This window comes from Podarcis bocagei (assembly GCF_964188305.1).
Source record: "Podarcis bocagei genome assembly, chromosome: 6".
In the NCBI taxonomy this organism is placed as follows: domain Eukaryota; kingdom Metazoa; phylum Chordata; class Lepidosauria; order Squamata; family Lacertidae; genus Podarcis; species Podarcis bocagei.
In genome coordinates this window covers 45,331,780-45,355,147 of record NC_138130.1, presented here as the reverse complement: position 1 = coordinate 45,355,147, position 23,368 = coordinate 45,331,780, and the positions used below count along the sequence as shown (strand labels likewise).

Sequence of the window (23,368 nt, the reverse complement as noted above, 5' to 3'; positions counted from 1 at the left end):
AAGGGAAAATATAGCTAATGTTGGGGAAGAGCAGAAATATCTAGTGGAACAGTTTCTACTTTAAAAATTATCTCATTTATTTCTTTAAAGGATTTATAATCCACTTTTTGAGCATGCATTATATGTAAGATGTAATATAAGCCATATGTAATATAAAACCATTCAACATATTCACTAATAATACACTAGCCTAGAAGCCAGCACAAAATATACAATCAAACACGAGAAATGCAAATTCAGGAGATGTTGGCACAGCATCCCCAGTTTATGATCCAGCTTATATTACACATCAGAGGCCTTAGTGAAAAGGTAGGTCTTCAAGGCCCACTTAAATGCTATAAGGAAGGGGGCATGCATAACCATAAAAGGAAATGAATTCCATTATTGCAGGACCATTGCCAAGATGGCCCTGTTACAAGTGCCTGCCAGCCTAATTATCTTCACCTAATTGTCATTCATAAGTAGAATGATTAATGCCTTAATTATATCAGGAAAAGCAAAATATAAGGTGTCACTAATGTAATTCCATTTATGAAATTACACAACTATTCACACTGAAGTAAGGACCAGCATTTGTTTTGGAACTATTATATGAATATAAATTAACTTCACTCTTTAAAGTTAAATATACTACATAGATGGAAAACCCTTTTAACAAACAGTACAGTTTTAAATTTTGCACTGTTTTGCTTTTTGGAAGTACATTAATTTGAATGCATTTATTTTTCAGTACTACAGGAGATTTTGAACACTATAATCCTTAAAATTAGCTTCTGCCAACCTATGACAGCATGGAGCCACCCACTCTTTGTCCTTGTGCTGGAATGTGCGCAGAGGAAGGCAACCAAGATGATCAAAGGTCTGGAAAGTAAGCCTTACGAGGAATAGTTGAAGGAATTAAGTATTTTAAACCTGGTAGAGAGGAGGCTGAGAGGAGTTATGATAGCCATCTTCAAATATCTAAAGGGCTGCTCACATGCAGTATGGAACCAGCTTGTTTTCTCCTCCGGAGGGTAGGACCCAAACTAAAGGCTTTAAGTTACTGCGAAGGAGTTTCCTACTAAACATCAGGAATAACGTTCTGATGGTAAAAGCTGTTCAACGGTGGAACGTTCTCCCTCAGGAGGTTGTGGACTCTCCTTCCTTGGAGGTTTTTAAGCAGAGGTTGGATGGTCATCTATCATGGATGCTGTAGTTGAGATTCTTGAATAGCAGAGGGTTGGACTAGATGATCCTTTGCTTCCCTACAATTCTATGATTCTCAAGTTTTACATATTATGCAGTTGACCTAGGACTGCCAACACTAGCATGATGTACCATATTTATTTACCATGTTCAGCATAGGACTCAGGTTTAAGGCACTAGGAAGCAGGAAAAACTAAGCTCTAATGCTGCCACACATTTTTACAGCAGTGCCCATGCTCTCCCTCCTACCACTTCTTAAATGGGTAAGGGTAAGCAGATGCAAATAATGACATAACTAAGAGTGTGTAAGGCTACAAAACAGGGTGGCAGGGAGGTTGGCATAAACTAGGCAAAAACTGAACCCATTTTGAATCTAACCATGACCTAATTGCCTGGGATCAATCAAAAGGGCCTGTGGTTGCATATGTGTGAACTACTGGAATACAATATTCACTATGCCTGCTTGTAAGCATCTAGGCTACTGTACATGTTGAGGCCAGCCAAGCCCAGATGTTGTTGAGCCCACTATCCTTAGATAATTCTGCAATGGCAGCTTAGCTATGTCTGATGTTTGTTGGATAAAACACACCTTCACACGATGAGCTAGATTCAAAAATCTCACATTTCAGAACTAGAGAGCTAGCTAGATTTATTATTACTTTACATATTGATATATGCATATATAGCCTTGAGGATGTATGTGGAGAGGCAAATAAAACAAGCAGAACAGAAATATGAGAGAGAATTTCGAATTCAGTCATTGCTGAATACAGAAATGGGCATTTTACTTTGCCAGCAAGTATTCCGCAGCCTCTCTCTTTCTCTGTGTCCTTATTAGTTTTTTAAATCACACCAAGCTGTATTTACTGTTCAAGTAAATTCTTCAGATTACTGGAAATGCATCAGAACATTTAATATTTTGTTGGAAGCAGCCAAAGCTTTTCATATTTCTTACCTTATACCACAGGATTTCAGGCTCTCTATATGGTATTAAGAAATCCTGTATGTCAGGGCATGAGATTTCCTTGCTTTTGCTAAGTTCAGCTTTTTCAAAGTATTTCATCTTTGAATTGTAGCAGAGGCCAGTGTCATTTTCACCCACTGTCAGCGAAATGGATACTTTCATACAGTAAGTAGAGTTTCTGCAATACAGCAAATAAAAATAATGGTCTTGTGAATAATAAAACAAAAAAGCACCAAACATTGTAATAATGTGCTTTTAAAAAAGTTACAAGAATCTTATGTACAATAAAGAAAATGGTATATTAATACTTGCATTAATTTGCTTGCAATTTTTATTTAGTCACTAAGAATATAAAGAATGTAAAGAATATTTTTAATTCCTTATTATACGCTAGAGATATTCCGTCTTCAAATTCCTTTATTTCTGTATTTCCTACAGGAAAAAAAATCTTCCTTCAAAGACAGTGGCAGTGTTAAGACGCATTAACCAGCAAAACTGATAACTGCCCTGCTGGCAAACACTATTATAGCAGCTCCCAGGGCTGTACAAATCAGTTTACAGCAAATAATTTCAGATCCAGACAGGAACCTCAACCATTGCACCATGAGCTAGATTGTTAACCCAGCTATTCATCAGATCAGAAAAAAGTTTTTCAAGTGAATAAAATATATATTTCTATAGCATTTAATTAAAAAAGGTCTCGAACCTTTCAGTTCTTAGAATATCAATTACTTGCAATTGCTTTTCAAGAACAAGAACTACCAGCTTGTTTACCTTACAGCATAATCTATGCACATTTACTTTGAATAAAATCCAGCGTTCAACAGGACTTACTCCTAAGTAAATGTGCATAGGATTGCAGCCTTAGGCTCTGTATCCTTGCGTTACAAAATCAAAATCCTGTTCAACTATTATGATTAAGCACTCTCTCACAAGCTTTTCATTGCCACGTGTTCGTGGCAAATGTACTGCGAAACTAGGGGAGTTTATCTTGCACTTCTCTCATTCCTATGGTGCTGAAGTCAAAAAGGGGAAAAATATTTTGGAAAGTATTTTGTTCTAATTTTGGTTTTCTCTGTGGGTGACATCACAGCACGTTAAGGTAGGTCACCCTCTTCAAAGTGTACTAGCATAGCCAAAGATTATTTCCCCTAAAGGTAAAGGTAAAGGGACCCCTGACCATTAGGTCCAGTCGCTGATGACTCTGGGGTTGTAGCACTCATCTCACTTTACCGGCCAAGGGAGCCAACATACAGCTTGCGGGTCATGTGGCTAGCATGACTAAGCCACTTCTGGCAAACCAGAGCAGTGCACAGAAATGCCGTTTACCTTCCCGCCAGAACGGTACCTATTTATCTACTTGCACTGTGTGCTTTATCTGACAGTGAATACATATAAACTATTTTTCATTGCTTGCCCTTGCAGATACCATGTGTCTCAGTGGCTCTAAGACTTCCACAGAAAACACATTACTGTTCTATAGTTTGTCCATTTTTCAAATAGAAAATATGAAGGAAGCAGAGAAAGCCACAGAACTTCATTTACATAAATGGCAAATATCTAACTTGAAAATGAAAGCAGTAGCATACTGGAAAACATCTGCACCATTGTAATTTCCCTGGATATGTAGTGCCCCTCCACCTTTTCCTTGAGGGCAAGCAAGGACAGGCAATACAACAAATGCAGGCATGTTTCCAGGCCCTTCTCCCTCTATGAACCTTCACACATGCCTTGTTTGCCAGCTGGAGATGCTCTCTGGAATTCCTACTAAAATATGTGCATCTGATGTCTATGAATACATGATGGACCAAAGAGCTGTTGTAGACAATACTTGCCTAGAGCCCATCTCCCTTCTCCTGAAAGTTTAGCTACCTAATCCCAGATGCATGGCTGTCAGTTGTCCTGTTACTTAGTCAGAGACACTCTATTATTATGTCTGGTGAGAAGTGATTTAACAGCAGGGAATATGAAGGAACATTCATGTCTCTGTAATGTACAATCCATTTTGTTTGGAGCCATCAGTTGTTAAGTTCATTATGTGCTACTGAAGCAAAGGTTTGAGGAGGGATGTAACACAGTGGCAGAGCCTTGCACTGTTCAGAGCTCTGGATTTATCCCCATCATATTCAGTTATAAGAATCTCTGAACAGAAACCAGGAAGGATGTCTCACTGTGACCTTGAAGAGCAGCAGCCTGTCATAGTAGACAAGTACTGAGGTAGATGGATTTATCATCCAGAAATATGAATTATCAGTAAACTTGCTATATTCAATTTCTAAGACTAGTTCATTTGAAATGTTTAACAACAAGTAATATTTGTGCAAATGAATCTTTTGAATATTTCTCTCTTCCATCTTCTCTTTCTTAAGATGCAAATGCATAATAAACAACATTGTACGAGTGATTCATGGAGCCCAGTATTTTATTTATTTATTGCCAAGATGTATTTTAAAAACATAACTTTGAATCCCATATGAAATATTTAGCATTCAGTTTTCATATAAATGAGAAGGAAACTGCATTCTTTCCCCCCGTTTTTAGTTTTGCAAATAACGGAAGAGAAGTACACAAAAGAATTCTGCCGAAGAGAATTATCTATGCTCAAATGTCTTAAATACTGTTGTACATGCTTCACATGCTAATATATTAAGCTAGGTTGCCATATTTCAAAAAGTAAAAACCAGGACACCCCCAGATGTCAATTCTGCCTTTGAAATCCTGGTAAGGTCTGGAAAAGTCCAGACGTATGGCAGCCCTAATTAAGCAAACTACAAAGCCAAATCTAGGAAATATTATTCAGGTCACAAAGTTCTTAATACATCTGAAACAGATGCTGAGGTACATATTTTAGTTTTCAGCATTTTGTTTACCATGAAACTACTGTGTAGAATTAAGGGACAGGCTATGACATTTTCTGGACAATGCCATTTCTCCATATTTTGGTAACAGTTTCATAGCAGTCTTTCTGGCATAAGCAATTAGTACTTCTTCATATTAAAAGGAAATCAGTGCTGAAGACATATTCTAAAGTGGAGCATGAACACAATGGCAGAGACTACCTGAGGCAATTTCACATCAGTAGGCATAACCTGAGGGACGTGGGTGGTGCTGTGGTCTAAACCACTGAGCCTCTTGGGATTGCTGATCGGAAGGTCGGCAGTTCGAATCCCCACGACGGGGTGAGCTCCTGTTGCTCGGTCCCAGCTCCTGCCAACCTAGCAGTTCGAAAGCAGGTCAAAGTGCAAGTAGATAAATAGGCACCGCTCCAGCGGGAAGGTAAATGGTGTTTCTGTGTGCTGTTCTGGTTCGCCACATGACCCGGAAGCTGTACGCCTGCTTACTCGGCCAGTAAAGCAAGATGAGTGCCGCAACCCCAGAGTCGTCTGCAACTGGACTTAACAGTCAGGGGTCCCTTTACCTTTTAGGCATAACTTGGGGAAGGTGGGAGAGGTAAATGCTTTTTTCAACAACTAAATCAGCAGCAACAAACACACTTTTATCATATAATGTAACTTATGCTAGCAAAAGCATTGAATGCTTAATTTTATTCAATTGCTAAAATGATATCTAATGCTACTTCATCATATACCATAACTGACAAAAGTACAATAAATGGCACCCCACTAACTTCTGATAAATATATATATTCCTTGCTCCTCAGCACATACAGCCCTGTTTTATTGAATGTTGACTGCCTAATGGAGACAAGTCCTGGATAGCACCAGTTGCAGTCTGTTGCTCCTATGTTCACAGCAAAATAAGCATGTTAAAACCAAGCTCCCCCAATCATAACCATAAACAATCCATAGACAGTCCCCTATGCACTGAAAGAAAATACAAAGGGACTTGTGAGGCAGATGGTATAGCACCACCACTGCAAAGGGAAGTCACCCCCCCATCTACATGTTCAGCTTGTATGAACACACCTGAAGCATGTAACTAATGTATACATGTAGTGAGGACACTTGATTGGAGCTCTATGCATACATGCTGTCATGTTTCTTTATTTCAAAGCTCTAGCCTTAGTTTCATTTTCAGATGACCAAGATTTAAAGCTATTATTTCTATATTACAGCACAAAAGTGAAACCAATGAATATATCCACAGTGCATGGCATTTGGCTGTATATGTGAATTATCAGGCAGACTTAAATATTTACTAAATATTATTCCACCTCCCTGAAAACATCTACTTTTTCACATAAGGAACTTTGATATATGAATCCCTCTGGACCCACGTGTGTGGGTGAATAACAAAAAGAAACAGCTGGCTCCCTGGCTTCAAATCACAGGGCTTGCACACAAAGAGCCCCGATAGCAGAGTATTAAACTCACAAAAATAATCAGTACAGTAAAGCATGAGGAATATAGGTTGCAATGAGCAGATCACAAAGTGTTAAATAAGCTTAAAATGCTTTACTTACTGATTCAAGGTCTCAACCATGCATTGTTTCATGCAGCAGCAAGGATAATACAGGCAAAATACTATTAAGTATTAAGTGTAGTTCCAAACATGTACTGTAAGTTTGGGAGAAGCTCACACATGTGCTCCTTGATGGATTACATGATGCACAGAAGAGACGGAAAGCTTCACTCTCCAGATATATAGGCCTGGATCAAAATATCCACCACACAACATTAATGCCCCCCTCAAGCAGGTGTAGGAGTCCCCAGTGTTCTAGGACAACTATTGGGGATGGGAGGTGCTGGCAGTTGTAGGTAGATGACAAACTCTAATATGAAAGGAAGTTCCTTCCATTTGTGCAGTGGTATCTCTGGACCAAGCATATTGATTTGGCACCGATTTAACCCCATCAGGATGTATAATGTCCACATGATGCCAAACGCAATGAATGATTTCTGGAGTGAAGAATAAAAGATACATGGATTGTTCTATTTTCTTCAGTTTTGTGAACAACATGGTTACAACATGTAGTGTCTAATAAATTATGGATCATTATGAGCAATTTTCTTCGTGTTAATTGGAGGCTCTGATTCAAGTGGTTAAAATCCAAATGGAATTTCCCTGTGGGGTTTTCATTGTGTATCATAAAATTGGTACAAACCTCACAGTCAGTGCCCTTTTCAATATTTTACCATTACTAATGTAGCAGAGTATCAACCAGCCTATTAGCTTCCCATGTTTATAAATTGAAGAGAGAACAATTAATCTGGATGAACTTTAGTTCATTAATGATACGGATGGGTAATAAAGGCAAGTGTCTCAAAATGCTATCTATAATAGTAGGCAATGTTCCAAAGTATTCCATTACTTAGAGGATGAAAAATGATGTGAGAAGACTCTTGATTGAAAACATAAATTTAATGCAGAAATACTACTGCTATTAAAGTGGGTTTTTGGGGGGGAGGCAAAGGATTGGAATTTATTGCTCTACCTCCTTGTTTCTCTCACTGTTTCTATGCATAGGGAGAACCGGAGTGCAGGCAACAAACCTCTTGGACAGCTGGCACATACTGTAGTAGCTGGCTGGGAGCAACTTTTGTGGCCTGTTGGGGCACAGAAGTCCAGGTGTGGTGTGTGTGGCATGTGGTCTGTACACTACTGTCAGCATAGGGGCATGAGCTGGCAGGTTTTCCTCCCTTCTTCCCCTGCTTGTGTTCTGGCAGCCACTGTTTTTTTTAAAAAAAAATATTTACTTGTTTTTATCCTGTATTTTATTGTGTGAACTGCCCGAAGATCTTATGGCAAAGGGTGGTATATAAGTCTAATAAATAAAAATAAATTAATGAATTTCAAAACATTAAACAGCATGGCCCCAAAGTCCTAAAAATCATTATGCATAAAATTAATCAAAAAATGTCACCCTCCTAAATCAAAATGTTTTCATAGCACAATTACATGCTTAATGAGGGATGGTGCTCATTAATATTCAAACAGGCCTGATTAAATAGAAGAGTTGAGAGCAAGTGTGAACCTCAAGTTCTTAAAACAATGGACTAAAAAAGAGCAATTCTGCTTCCAGAAGCCAGTTGTTTATGAACAAGAGATAATTTTTAAAACAATCCATCACATGATGGAATAAATTCAGACCTTATGATTCTGGAACAGTCATTATCTACATGAGCAAAGAATTCTGGGGGATTATAGTCATGCCCCATGCTTGTTGTCTAGTTGTGCAAAAATCAGCTCACACTGAGGACTAACTGGATACAGAAATAAAGTCTGTTAATGAAATCTGATCACTTATTTCAGGGCTAAAAAGAAAGATAGCTGCTCCTTACTACACCTTACTACACTCTTTCTTTGTCTTCCAGTTTTTAGTCCCTTTCTGATTTATTTCATGTAAATAAATCAAGGGTTACTGTAGGTAAAATAGTTGCTAACCCAGGTTAACTATTGTATAAATAAGCTCTTTGGATTATACTATGGTACAAATTAAACAGTATCATACAAGGGATTTATGTGGCTTCCTTCCTGTAAAGGTAAATCAACTTTCAAAGAAGTAGGCTGCCCAGCACAATGAAATAGCCTTCTATTAACACCATATTCACAACAGCGCATAAAAGTACCACAATGTATTTGTTTTAATTAGCTTAGCCAAATTAATCACACCAGGAAGTGGTGATCTAGTTTATTGCATGCTTCAATTCTCAGAAGCAGTAAAAGCATATCCCACTCTAATAAAACAAGCCCACTTTATGATCCTGAATTGCTGCGGCTTTTCAGCATCATTTGGAGACGACATCATGTTTAAATGTCCCTTGCTGTACAATTTGCTGGTTGCCAAGTTATGCCCATTAACTGATTTATAAGACTATTGATCTTTTGGATTATTGATACATTTGAGGGTGGAAAAAAATCCTTTAAAAAAATGAACACAGATCACATATCAATGGAGAGGGAAAGAGGGAAAATCATACAGGGTTGCCTTCCCCAGGTTCACAGAGACAACAAGGGTACATGGGCAATCAAAATTCCATCCCATTGCCCCATAAGGGTTTTGGAGGAGAAAGCCACAAGAGGGTGCTGCCCTGAATCAGTTAACTCATGACCCTCCAGAGTCAGGAGCCCAGCTTTCAAAGCAATTGGGTCAGATACAATTAAGTCTTCCTCCCGTGAAGTAACCGGAGCAGGCTCTTGTTGCTCTTTAAAATATGCAGTGTCACCTGTGACATTTATGTAGTGTAGTTTCTGGGAAACACTGGCCTGCGAGCACTCCAGCTGGAGAACAGCCTTTACCAAAGGTGTCATGGGCTATGAAGACACACAAACTCTGGACACAAGGGAGAAACGTCCTAAGAGGAAGGCACGCTTGGCAAATCCACACCATGATCAACTCCCGCCCAGAAACCAATGTCTCCACTGTGGGAGGACATGTGGATCCAGAATTGGCCTCCACAGTCATCTACGGACTCATTGTTAAAACCGTGTCTATGGAAGAAGAAGAAGAAGAAGAAGAAGAAGAAGAAGAAGAAGAAGAAGAAGAGGAGGAGGAGGAGTTTGGATTTGATATCCCGCCTTTCACTCCCCTTCAGGAGTCTCAAAGCGGCTAACATTCTCCTTTCCCTTCCTCCCCCACAACAAACACTCTGTGAGGTGAGTGGGGCTGAGAGACTTCACAGAAGTGTGACTGGCCCAAGGTCACCCAGCAGCTGCATGTGGAGGAGCGGAGACGCGAACCCGGTTTCCCAGATTACGTGACTACCGCTCTTAACCACTACACCACACTGGCTCTCAATCTTACTTGGCTATGAGTGATCGCCAAAGAAGAAGAAGAGTAACAGTAGTTTCCCATGGGAATGATATCCCAGGTTATGATATTTTGGCACCTGAGCTGACATAATGGCACCCAAGGTGAATGACAGAACGGTGTCCTCTCCAATATGGAAGAAAGTAAGTGAAAATCAAGAATAAGGGCTTGGGGTGGGTGGGTAATAAAGACCTACATTGAGAACATGGCGGTGAATGAAGGTCTACATCAGGAAAAAGGGCAAGAGGATCAAATAAACATTACTGTTGGTGGTTGAAGTGGGGATCAAAGACTAATGGGGAAGGGGGGTTGCTTTGAATCACACAGGACAAGTGCAGAGCATAGCTGTCAACTTTTCCCTTTTCTTGTGAGGAGTCCTATTTGGAATAAGGGAATTTCCCTTTAAAAAAGGAAAACGTTGACAGCCATGGTGCAGAGCCAGGAAACTGCAGAAAGCAGTTCCTACCATTTCCTTCCTTGGGGTGGGAGGAAACCAGTAGTGCTTCCTATTTGTTGATAGGCCACTGTAGAAGGTGGCAGCAGATACATTCTCCAAGGAGGGTGTGGCAGTGGCAGCAGTAGGCAATGCATTCCTTGGAGGCTGGATCTGCTGCCCCTGTAGATCCTGCTTCCTGAGGTGATTGCCTCACCTTCCTTCATGGGTGGGCTGGCCCTGATCAGGAAGTAGCAGTAGTCATGATAGCATGTATTTACAGTGGTACCTTGGTTTAAGAACAGCCCTGTTTACGAACTATTTGGTTTATGAACTCCGCAGAACCGGAAGCAGTATCCCTGTTTGTGAACTTTACCTCTGTCTAAGAACGGAATCCGAATGGTGGAAGGGCACCAGCGGCAGAAGGCCACATTAGGGAATGCGCGCCTCGGTTTAAGAATGGACTTCCTGAACAGATTAAGTTCGTAAACCGAGGTACCACTGTATTTAAGGGCAACAGCTGAGCATAGAAGCTGGGACTTGCTACAAAGGCAAGGCTCAGTTTCAAAAGGTTCTTATACCCAGAGAGGGGTGTAGTTTATTTTACACACTAGCCACATCTATTAAGGAGTCAGGCAGCGCACACTACATATATACCTATGGTACCTGACGTCTATCCCATAACTGCCCTTTAAATAAAGGTCTTATCTTATGCTTTAAGGAAACCTCTGTGTGAAAGCAGCCATGAAGGGCCAACACTGGTCAGTACATCTGTCTTTTGGGCAGATGGCCCTCAGGACTTGCTCATTTTAAGAGGGCTTATTATGTTCTCCAACATCACTTAAGAGAAGAATGTACAAGTTTAATGGACTCATATTATTATAGTTATAGCAGATAGCAAAACAACTGGCACTATTTACAGGCTTCTCACTTACCTACCCAGAAAGCTGTCTGTGGACAAATGCCGGCTCTCTTGGCCTGAAGGAAGATGAGCACTGCACCCCAGTGTCGCCTTTAACTGGACTTAAGCATCCAGGGGTCATTTACCTTTACTACATAGTGGGACATGATTACTACCACCAATGAGATTGTAGTTTGTGCTTGGAGAGCAAAATTTGCTTAGTTGGGTAGTGCTACATAATTCCACTATTTTGAATGGAATCAGGCAATATTCAATTAAAGGACTAGATTAGCACTCAAGTTCCTGGTACATAAAATCTAATTAAGTTTGAATCAGATAACTCGAGTAACTATATATTTTAGTCACATATAAAATTTTGTTACCTCACATTTATTTACAATAGCCCTTCCTCCCACGCAGCTTTTGATCCCCCTCATCATAAATACTTGGTTATGGGCTTGCCAACTCCCCTAGTGAAGAAGCCAGTAAAGAGATTTTGCTTCAGCATTACACAACTCTGGCTCATTTTATCTCTCATTAAAAGTCAGAGTCAAACACATTATTTTGAAGGTATGAAAATCAATATTACACTGGCATGCTCCCACAGCTTAATCCAATTCAAACTTCTCAATAAAAGAAGTGCTAGGGCAATTTATGACAACATGCTGTGTGAAGAAGGAGTGAAGAAGATGGCTCAGATGAATAAAATTAAGTGGAGTTCTATAATATCCTCACTGAACATTAAAATAGAAAGTAAAGTTTATTGTTGAAATTCTGAAGCAAATATTCCACTCCCGATGAAGAACATGGGAATTTCTCTAACCTTTAATATAGGTGCTGTGTGGCAGCTTTGGAGTGCACATAGATCTATTCATTTTAGTGAGGTGGAAAGCTCTGTGTACACATTCAGATGCACCCTACAAGCTGTCTCCTATACTGATGTGTATAGGGAGACCCTTATCTTTGTGGAAAATGTGAGTACAGCTACCATGGTGTCACTGGATTAGAGCTAAAATATCCTGTAACAATCATTGTACATTCATCTAAATGGGTTTGGCGATGAGAGTTGTGCGGAGGCAAGTATATACCCTGTACATATGCAAGTTCCACATTCTATTCCCAAAAGCAGATTGCCATTAAAAATGTTTTAGTGGCAAGTGGCTTTGGGGAATTGTGCTAACATCTGAGCAAAAACAAACAAACATACAAAAAAGCCTCAAATAAAATGCCCACAGCTGGTTTTTACTGCACATAATATAGTATTAATCAAAGAATTTTCACATTAAGCACATTTCTGATGGTGGCACCCACTTACAGCTAAAGGGAATCTGACCCATGAGATTCACTAACTATTCAACCCATTGTAAATGTGTGTTTTAAATTATTATTATTATTGCATGCACATTGCATCAGAGGCTTTTGTTGCGATAAAATCAATTACTTTAGCACTTTGAATTTAAAATTTCTTACACCCACAAACAAGTGCATTGGCAATCTCTGTCAAATAACCACTTGAATAATTGTGGCATTGTGAATAAACTGTATGACTAGACTAGGCAAAAAATGGGTTCAAATCCCTGCTTTCACATGAAACTCAGTAGATGACTTCATCATTCAGCTTTACTTAATTGCACAAGACTGTTATGAAGATAAAATTGGATAACCCAGATATTGGAAGCATATTACTATCTATGTGATAGAAAGATTAATTATGCAAGTAGATTTTATGTTGTGAACATACAGATGAGTGGGAGAGGAATTGATCCTTGCCCTACTGCCTTGCCAACCTTGCTTTCATGCTCTTAAGTAAATAAAGCTGTGGCCTGATTTTACCCAACACTGGTGTCCAGTTTGAGTTGTTTCCACAGGCCACATATATGCACCTGCCTGGACAAATTAGCACCTTCTTTAAAGAAGCAGCCCTAATGTACTTGTGACTAAGTCAACATTCAGCTTGCTTACAGTATTCAACTCTCATATCAAACAGAAACTTATTTTGCCTTGGAGCAGATGTGTTTATTATCTTTCAGGACCCAGTTCTCATTTGCACCATGGTCCCCTTTCTCTGCTGGAGGAGTGAAAAGAAAACACATTGCAAATGACACACAGTTCCACAGTGTTCAGTTCTTGTTTTGTAAGCAAATTTGTTAAGATTTCAGCATGGAGGGCTTCCCCTCCAGAGCATATCTAGAAAGGATACAGGATGTGCAAGGGGAGAGGAGAGAAGGGAAATTCTGTAGCATAAAAATAAATCCTTGCATTGATAGAACAAGGTGGTCAAATACTCATAGTACAGTGGTACCTCAGGTTACAGATGCTTCAGGTTACAGACACTTCAGGTTACAGTCTCCGCTAACCCAGAAACAGCACCTCGGGTTAAGAACTTTGCTTCAGGATGAGAACAGAAATTGCTCTGCGGTGGCTGGAGGCCCCATTAGCTAAAGTGGTACCTCAGGTTAAGAACAGTTTCAGGTTAAGAACGGACCTCCAGAACAAATTAAGTTCTTAACCCGAGGTACCACTGTATAAACATTCAGTAGAGTATACATAACAGACCGTATATGTGTAAACATATGTAGCCATGTGTTCAGGAATCCTTCAGAATGGAAGCTTCCCACATGATGGTGCAGATAAGACCTCACAGTATAAGTCAGGTGTGGTGTCTGCTGCCATGTTTCTTCTCCTTCTGCTCCATGAACGTTCACTTGCCATATGGTGTACACTGATTGTCTGAAAAGGGCTTGTGCCAGTAGAGATATTAAATAAACACATATGCTCCTCAGAATGTGGTAAAAAAAGAAGTGCTGATTCACTGCAATAGCTTTTCTCTCTATACAAGTGTGTTCTGTGGAGGTTGTTTTAAAACTCATACTGATTCATGCAAAGGAGAACAGTCTTTGGAAATGATTTAACATCAGACAACCACCACCACATACTCAGTAAACCACAAATACCTGCAACAAATACCTGCAATACCTGAGGCAAAATAGTTTTGCCTCAAAACTATTTTTACTTCTTGTGCATACAGCAACAGAATATTTTGTGACTAAGCTACATAACCATTTTGTTGCCTTAAGTTCTCCATACATTGCCTAATTTCTGGGCAATGAAAGGCAGCAACACTTCTTTAAAAGAGTAGAAGCACAGTTCTCATTTTCACTCCTGAATCAAAACAATATAATTTTACTATAATACGTCCTATATTTGCATGTGCACGAGCCCCACAGAAGTCAAGAGAACTTGCAAGGGCAAGATTGCAGCATACAGAACTACTATTTTTTAATACAGAAGTAAATAAATCTGCAATGTTTGTACTGTGAGGGTTATTAGCACATACTAATGAATGCTCCTTTGAGACTGGATGGAGTTCCGTTCACTTCATTATTATAGGTGTGGAATACTCAGATAATGAAGTAGTACTTTTCACAGTTATTCTAATCACATCACGCACCATAGGAAGCACCACGGAGTGCATGTAATCTGCAGAATCCAGCCACGAGGAAAGGAAAATGTTGCAACATGTCATGTTTTTACCCATGGCTCTACCACACAATTAGATTCCACCTATCACCAACTTCTAACATGGATGCACATGAACCAGGCGAGTTTACAGGTATATCCCATGTATGTTGTAGATTAACTTTTGTATCTTCCAGATATTGTGCAACAGCCAAACACCATTCCATATTGTCTTTCAAATAAGCTTAAATAAAACCAGTGGGTTTTATCCAACTAAGCTGTCCCTTTAACCCAAGGACTTCTGTCTCCTTAATGGGACTAATCTGCTCTGTGGGTCTCCTAACATTCCAGGATACCTTAACTAGGTACACCCCACAGTATGTAATTGAATACATAACATGCCTCTATTTTAAATACATGTCTTATTTAAAATGTCCTGCATTCTATAATCCTATGCGTATTTAACTAGTTCGTTATTGATAGCTTTAGGAGCAAGGAACAGAGGTCAGAAAGATTTCCATATATATTGTGAGCTATTTAAAAAACAAAAACAAAAATCTACTTGAATCATTTCATACAGACATATCTGTAGGGACATATCTTGAGGGAAGAATCATATTATCTTGATGGTGATTCAGCATGACAGGAATCAACCACAGAGATACACTGGCCTATCTATATTTAAAGAAAACAATTTTAAAATCAAAGAGCTCTTGTTTGTAATAAATTAATAATATTTCCTGGAAGGAGTGGGACAGTTGAAAAAGTAGAAGCAGCATGATATTTCATATTTTTCTGCAGTTGCAATTGCACACATATCTGGAGAAGCAAATACTTTTGTTACTTCTCGTTGTCTGAAATTGCTCTTTGCTAGCGATATCTGAAGCAAGCATACAATGATATATTATGTGTACATTATGTATACCATATACAAGCACCTTACCAGAGAACTTGAAATATATATCAAAGATTCGAATCTTGAAAGTATTTCCTTTTCCTGAGTGTTCATCTTCCTAGGAGGCAGGCTGGAAATATGCCATTATGGTACTTCCTCCCAGTCCACCAAATGGTTGCCAGCATGGGAATCCATACAGAGTATTCCCCCACCAGCAGTAGCTTCCATTAATTTTAACTGAAGAAACATTATCTGCTTTTGCATTCTTTGGCATAAGCACATATCCTTTTTCTAATGGAAGCCAACAGCAACACTGAATAAAACATTACAAATAAGCTAACCTAATTTAAAAGAAGGAGAATAATACCAACAGTAAGACAGAATAGTAGTATGCAAATCATCACCATGTTCCAGACTGCTTCCAGGTGTTTGGGTATGAGACTCAATCTTAAAACGTCCAATGACCCTACTCTATCTCTTACCATTACTAGTGTAGACACTCCCACCCTGGCTCTCACTAGCAGAGGCCTTATGCCCACTAATGAATGGGGAAAGGGGCACTGGGACTCTACTGTTGACCCTGCTCCCTGGTGTCATGCATGGTAAAAAAAAGGTAAAGGACCCCTGGACAGTTAAATCCAGTCAAACATGAAGATTTAAACATTTAAATGAGATTTAGTTATTTAGATCCCAAACCAGCCTCACCCTGAAGGATGGAGAACTGTAACAACAGAGGAAATACATGTATGAACTACAGTACTGGAGTCAGAATAAAATTGTGTGAAACAAATATGGAGAAACAAAAGCACTAAAAGCATAAAAAACCCCAGACCAAATGCAAATATATTATAAAGCATCTTTAGTCATTGTTTCATGCAACAATGTGAAAACTATCAAGGGATACTATATGCCAAGAAACAGTCTAGCAAACACTTCTACAACAATTATGTAACTGTGAAATAAGGAGTTTTGGTGGAAAGGATGACAGACCTTCGGTTGTATCTGAATACAATATCATTCCTTTTATCACTTGCCCTCATTCCAGTTTTAATAAGCTCTCTTGGCTCCCTTATCGTTTTATGTTCACTCCATAGCAATTAAACAAAAATGCAAATATCATCCTCAATTTTATAACAGTGACTTGTATAAAACTGCATTAAAGTGATATATTTGTTAAATGATCTATATACTTCTGTTACACTGTGAATAAATTTTATGCAACATCAGCGCATACACATTGAATATATGCATGTGTTTGCATGCTAAATGTGCATGGAATGATTATCCATTATAATTCCATCACAAGTGCTGAAGAAGCAATAACATTTGAAAGGCATAACTGGTTTAATAGGAGAAGAGTGAACACTGAATTCTGAATGACTGCTTCAAATGATTGTCCAATGTTAGAGGGAGAAAATAACCTTCCATATATTATTTTCAAATATTCAGACAAGATTATGTTAAATACAGTGATTGTGGTTATTTTTATTCTTGTTTCATGTGAGAGGTGACTTTGTCTATGCAGTTGGAAAATTCCTCAGGCACGCAAACAGCTTTATGGACGTGAATTCCCAGTGGAGCTTCTGACTTTCAAAAAGTAGCCACAGATTGCTTGTGAAGATCTCCCGAGTTTCCATAGAATTTCTATCATCAACATCATCCCAAAGCAACTTGCAACACATATAATAAATATTAAAACCAACTGCAACAAACAGAACCAATAACAACACAAAAAGAACAAAACTTACAGAACCTGTTCCAATAAGACAGGCTGTAAGTAATAGAAGCTCTACAAATTGTGGGCCAAAAGCCCAGGTAAAAATGAAAGTTTTTGTTTGGTGCCTAAAACAGATAAAGGTGGTGTCAGGCAAGCCTCCCCAGGCAGAGCATTCCACAGTAAATGGTACTTCAGAAAATTCTAAGTAATTATCAAGACATGAAACCAGTACTTATAAAAGAGTGGTAGATTTAGCGGCACAATTAAAAAGTATGGTATGTTATCAGGAAGAAAAGTGAAAAGAAATCTCTAATAAAAAGCAATTTGTCCATACTGTCTTAATAATCTGGAACAAAATAAGAAAGCTGTTATATGTTTTCCAAAGATGTGGGTAACAATTCATCACAGAGTTAGATGTACTTAATCCCACTTATTTCAATGAGTTGAAGAATGCCTAACTTTAGTTTGCATTGCAGCTATGACAACACTGGAGTAGATTCAAATGGAGTGGACGGGCTTACCAATAACTACTATGCAAGCAAAATCATTAAATGAAAGACACTGCTATGATATATTATACCATAATGTCTCTGAGAACAAAATGTACATTTTTTTAACAAGACCACATTTAAATGGTACATAGTACCACTGTGGTTTATGGAGCATATACCAAAATACTTAATTTTGTTATGTTTAAAAGTTCATGAAGACTTACAATCGTTCTGAAAGTGACCTATGGTCCATTAAAACCAACATGAGTAAAGGAGTAGCTAGTGCTACAGGGTAAAATTTATACAAATACTACACAGTATACACTGCCTGCAAAGTAGTAACTGGAAAATGTTTAGCAGTGTGCAGCACTTTAAACAAAATAAGAGCACCCTTCTAAGCAAAATTCTATGTTCACTATTTAATACTTGATAAGGTTTTTATGTTCTGTTTCAACATTTTTGGAAACTGTAAGCAGTGTGAACTTCCTTTTCCACTACCTTTTCTTCTCTATATACTATTTTCCCCTTATCTGGTTCAGTGCCGCAACTACTGTGTTCTTAGGAGTTGAAAAGCATATAAAAGGTGAAACAAATAATAAAATAAAATTGTTTTTCACTCAAGATAACCAGTTCCTAAGACTCCACTGGGGGCAAAGTCCAAGGAGCTATGCACTTTTCTGGCAGCAAGCTGCGGCAGAAACAGTGGGCTTGACTGAAAGTTTTTCTAAGAGTCAGACCCTGTCACATAACATGTTCAAGATGCTCTTGAAGTTCTGACCTAATCTTGCTGTTTCTTACTTTGAGCAAAAGCTCCATGGTGACACAGAGGCTCCGTATCACTACAGAGCCTGACATCCTGATTGAGAAGCTCCTGTGGACCTGAGTCCTGAAAGTACTTAATGTATAGCACATGAAATATTGAAAAGTAAACACTATGGTCCTGATCCCAAGAACTGCATAGGCACCACCATCTACAGAACAAGTCCACAATGACACCCATAACTAAGTATGGGAGAACAGATGTGCTCGTGGCACCTTGATGGTAAATTATGGCTTTACAAGCATGTGTTGTTGCTGTTGTTGTTTTTAAAATATATTTTTATTAAAGATTTCTTAGTTTGCTAAAATACATGCATTGTCTCTTTTTTCAAGTTGCGTTTTCTACAGATTAGTTTCATTTGTTGTGAGACATTAGTGTTGTTGAAAGCGATCCAGTTTAAGCATTTGACTCATAGTGTAGTACCATGAAGTAGTGTTTTATGGAAAACTTTGGAGCATATATAAAAATTATTTCAAGTGTCTTTGACATTACAAGTCTGTTGGTTTTCCCTGAAATGTGATTTATATTAAGATGAACATGGATTTCAGTTTTGCAACATGCTTGCTATGTCTTCTGAGTACCCTCCTTAATCAGTTTTGCTTCACTCTTAAGGTCTGTTCCACAAGATTTTGTCTGCATACATGTCAATCACCACTGTTAAGAATCCTGGGAACTGTAATTTACATCTCACAGAGCTATAATTCCCAGCACCCTTAACAATCTACAGTTTCCAGCTTTCTTTGATAAGGGGTTGTGTTTTAATTTACATAGCCCTAGATGCAGGACAGAAAGCCACTGAACCCAATAAATTAATAATCCAATATATTTAACACTGTGTTGTTGTTTTTCTAAAAAAAAAATCATTATTTAAGTTATAATAACATGTACTGACCCTTTCCACCAGAAACTGCTGGTGTTTGAAGCAAAGTACAGATAACATTATTCTCAATCCATAGGAGTCCTGTAGCTTCTTGAGAAATACACAAGTTTAATATAGTTTTCCCTCAAACCAGCCTCCATCCAATTTGAACATGGAAGCTCTAGTTAAGCTGAGGTGTGTACATTTCAGGCTGAACATATGGAGACGACAGCTTCAGTGAATTGGGATGCACCGGAGGGGTGCTATTAAGTAATGGGCATCAGGGTAAGTTATATTCACCCACTCTCTAGTCTAGTGTAAAAATGTGGCGTGAAAGTATTTTGTTTTGTGCGACTCACCTCTTTTATTGAATTTATATTGTTCTGTTTTCATCAGTTCCCATTTTCCTTTGCAGCTGCCCCAATCTGCTTTGGGGGCCTTTTCATTCCTCTGGAAAACTTTAGGTGAGACTTAGGGAGGAATCACAAATGCTTCCTTCCTTGTTCCACTGATGGAAGCCTTAGCACTAGCTGAGTGACATCACTGGATACAACTCTAAGACTTTATATATTTTCAAAGTCAGAGCCACTGCTGCTCACAATATTTGCAAAATACAAGAGGGCATTCATAGACTTCAGCTTAAATTGGTAAAAGAAGTAGTGCTGGAAATGTAAAACTTTTTGCAATTGCCTTAACGTTTTTATTAACCATATATTTGGGAAGTGCTTAACATATTTTGTACATTATATAATGTGAACAATGTAAGTTATGGATAAGGCTCATGTGGCCTTGATCCATGCAAAGAACAGTTCAACACAGGGCAAGTTCAATCAATGTCAATAACATTCTTGATCCAGAAAGTACACTGACATAGATCAAGGACACTCAAGGAGGATGCAAATTGCACGTGCGCCTTGTCAACATTGAGCAACGGATCCAGAAAAAGTAAGTAAAGGGCAAAGCCAGGAGAAGTTTAGTAGTGTCAGAATTATGGCTTTTCCCCCTGAGGATTTAAACACAATCCCAAGAAAACATAATTTCTCAATACTCATGTTGGAAATTGGAGATTGTAGTGCCATCTATGTAATCCGAGATGTCAAGTGTTAGAAAAACTTTGATATCTCACGGAAGTTATACTGCCCTTAATGTTAAGCAGCCAGAGGACCATGCTGAAACAATGCTGGTCACTTGCAATAATTATTGGTTTAGACACATAATTAATTGCAGTTTCAAAACAGTATGTTTTTTCTATTGTAGCCTTGGAGGGCATATATACCAGACTACAGTGATAAGGTATAGACACACACAAAATGGAATGGAATTGATGCAGTCCCACATCCCTTTGATTTATACTGTAATGGGTGTTGTCAGGAATAGCTGGCATGGTGGGGTAGTGCTGCAGAGCCAGCATACCAACAATGGTATCATTGCCACTTCCCTGGATGATGCAGGGATGTTTGGGTGGCAGCAAGTTTGGGCCTGTGTCAGTTCACCAATGGGTGTGATGAATCAGCTCTGCCAGTGTGCCCATGCAGTCCCAACCTTATTGCCTTCTTTTCTGGCACTGTCAGGGGGATGACTTCATGGTACTGCTCTAGTCTCCTGGTGATTTCTGAGTATGATACACCATGAAGTACATGTAGTACATATCAGCACATGCAGAAGTACATTCAAGTACATGCATAAAGACTCACAGCTCTGGAATAAATCAATTGCAGGCATGTCCTTCAGGCTTTATATGCACAGACCACACAGTTTTTGAAATCAGATACTGTGCATATCAGGAGATAAAATGGCAAGGAGACCAGATCCCAGTTACAACTATACACGACGAAGGGGACAAGTCTCTTAAAACTGAAAAGTCAGTTGTTTCTTTGGTTTGTCGATTTGCAAAAATAGTGAAGACACTAACTGCCTGTATGGTTCTCTTTTATATTTGCATACAACTTCTTTGGCTCATGGCCTCTTCTTCTGAACAGTATTGGGATTCACGTCAAAATTGGTGCCAAAATATACACAATACATTTTTTTCCAAGTGTACAATTTGAACACCAAACTGAACTGACAAAGCTGTAAACAAATGTAGCAAGGATGTGTAGTAATTACTTATGGGGCTGCCCTAAGTATCCTCATTATCTGTGGTAGGCAATTTCAGTGAAATCTGTGGAGACATCGTTATACTTTAAGCATTTAATAAAATTGTTTCCATGCAAGATTATGACAGCAAAACAATTAAAATTCTTGTCCTAGGAGAGCCAAAGGCAATGCAGCTAACAAAGTAATTTAGGATAGTTCAGTTCTGATGCAATAGTTGGTTTTCAATGAATACTTCTGTTTACCCAGCTGAGTTGCAGTCAAGAGACTGAAATCACCCCATTAGAATAAGATTCAAGGAAAACCTCTACAGAGTAACAGTGTCACCATTAACTGAAACAGACCAATTGGTATAAAGGCAGAATTAGAATACTTGCAAATGAAATTATTAAGGCACATTACACACTTTGTCAATTTAAAATCATAGTAGTTTGTCCAAGGGAGATTAGGAATTCCCATAATGACTGGAGTTCTGTGCCTCTTTGTCATATGGGTTTGCAGCCATGAGGAAAAGCTAAAACCAAACCTTGATGGTTCATTTATTTAGCAGATTTATCAGCCACTTAGTTATTCCCCAAAGTGGTTTCCTTAACAATATTAAAAACACAAAACCATCTCAAACTATTTACAAACACCATCATATAATATATAATTGTATGATGATGTAAAATTTGCCATAATAACGAATCCTATAACACTACCATGAAGACCTTTTCTCAACATCTGGTGAAAAGGCTGAAACTCATTCTGTCACACTTAAGCTGATAACACCATTACACCTTCAGAAATATGCTCCTACTGGGGCTAACCTTGATGACAATTCAAAAATTTTATGCAGGTCAGCATATACTTGCTACTTTCTAGTACAGTGTGATAGACAAGACTACTATTTTGCCACTATCCTATCACCTTAACTGGCTACCTATTAGTTATTAAAGGTGTCTCTCCACTTACACAGGGCTTACCTTCCTGGGTACGGTGCATATACATGGAATTATATATGGTGAGGAACACCATCTAAAAATCCAAACTTCAAAAAATCCAAATAATTCTACCAAAATTGCTCCCTCCATAACTCCTTTCTCAAACTCCAGCTCTCTGAGGGCCTCAAAGGCCGGTGCAAAGGCTCCTGGGATTGCTAGGTATTTTCCCACTCATTTTGGGCTGTCCTCCCCCCTTTCTGTAGCTTAAATAAATTTATTTAATTATTTCCTCTCATGTAAGTGGGGAGATGCCTGCACTGCATTTAAATACCTCCAGATGCTTTTTTTATGTGTTTTGATAAACACCAGTATATGGAGTACTGGTACCTCTTTTTTTGCTGCCCATGTCAGCTATTTTGTGCTGGCACCCAGAACACGTTTATCAAGATATGAACACTGGAACCTCATTTAAAAAAAACAACCAAGAACCAACAATCCCACACCCTAATATAAATACCTATTATTTTAGGTTGAAAGCTGATTATGACATACAAAGCCTTCAAGATCCTGTGTCCAGCATTTCTGAGATATCACATTCTATCCATTTTTCAATCACAATCTGTAAAACTATCTGAGAGCTTAATTTTAAGATTATCTTCCGCAAGCCAAGGCTTGTCAACTGTGTGATTTCCTGCCTGCCCCAATGGAACAGACTTCAAAGGAAACTTACGGAGCATATTCACAAATTTATACGAATCTTTATTCCAGCTGGAACAGATTCCCAAATACAATACACATTGCATGCCCAGGCACATTGGTATTGGGCTGAAATAGGCCACAACTTTTTATTGATTACAGAGGTAAGTAGGCAAGTAGGTTGGGTGGGCGAATTCCATGACAAAATCCAAAGGAGAGG

General features: G+C 38.7%; 1 protein-coding gene across 4 annotated transcripts in view; it reads right to left on the bottom strand.

Annotated features, from left to right (window-relative positions):
• Positions 1-23,368, bottom strand: part of IL1RAPL1 (interleukin 1 receptor accessory protein like 1) — a 653,181-nt gene that overhangs the window by 269,995 nt on the left and 359,818 nt on the right. For all 4 annotated transcript variants that reach the window (XM_081197783.1, XM_081197780.1, XM_081197781.1 and 1 more), the window contains one exon: positions 2,141-2,327. In XM_081197783.1, coding sequence (XP_081053909.1) covers positions 2,141-2,327 — 187 coding nt within the window. The remainder of the gene's footprint in view (positions 1-2,140; positions 2,328-23,368) is intronic.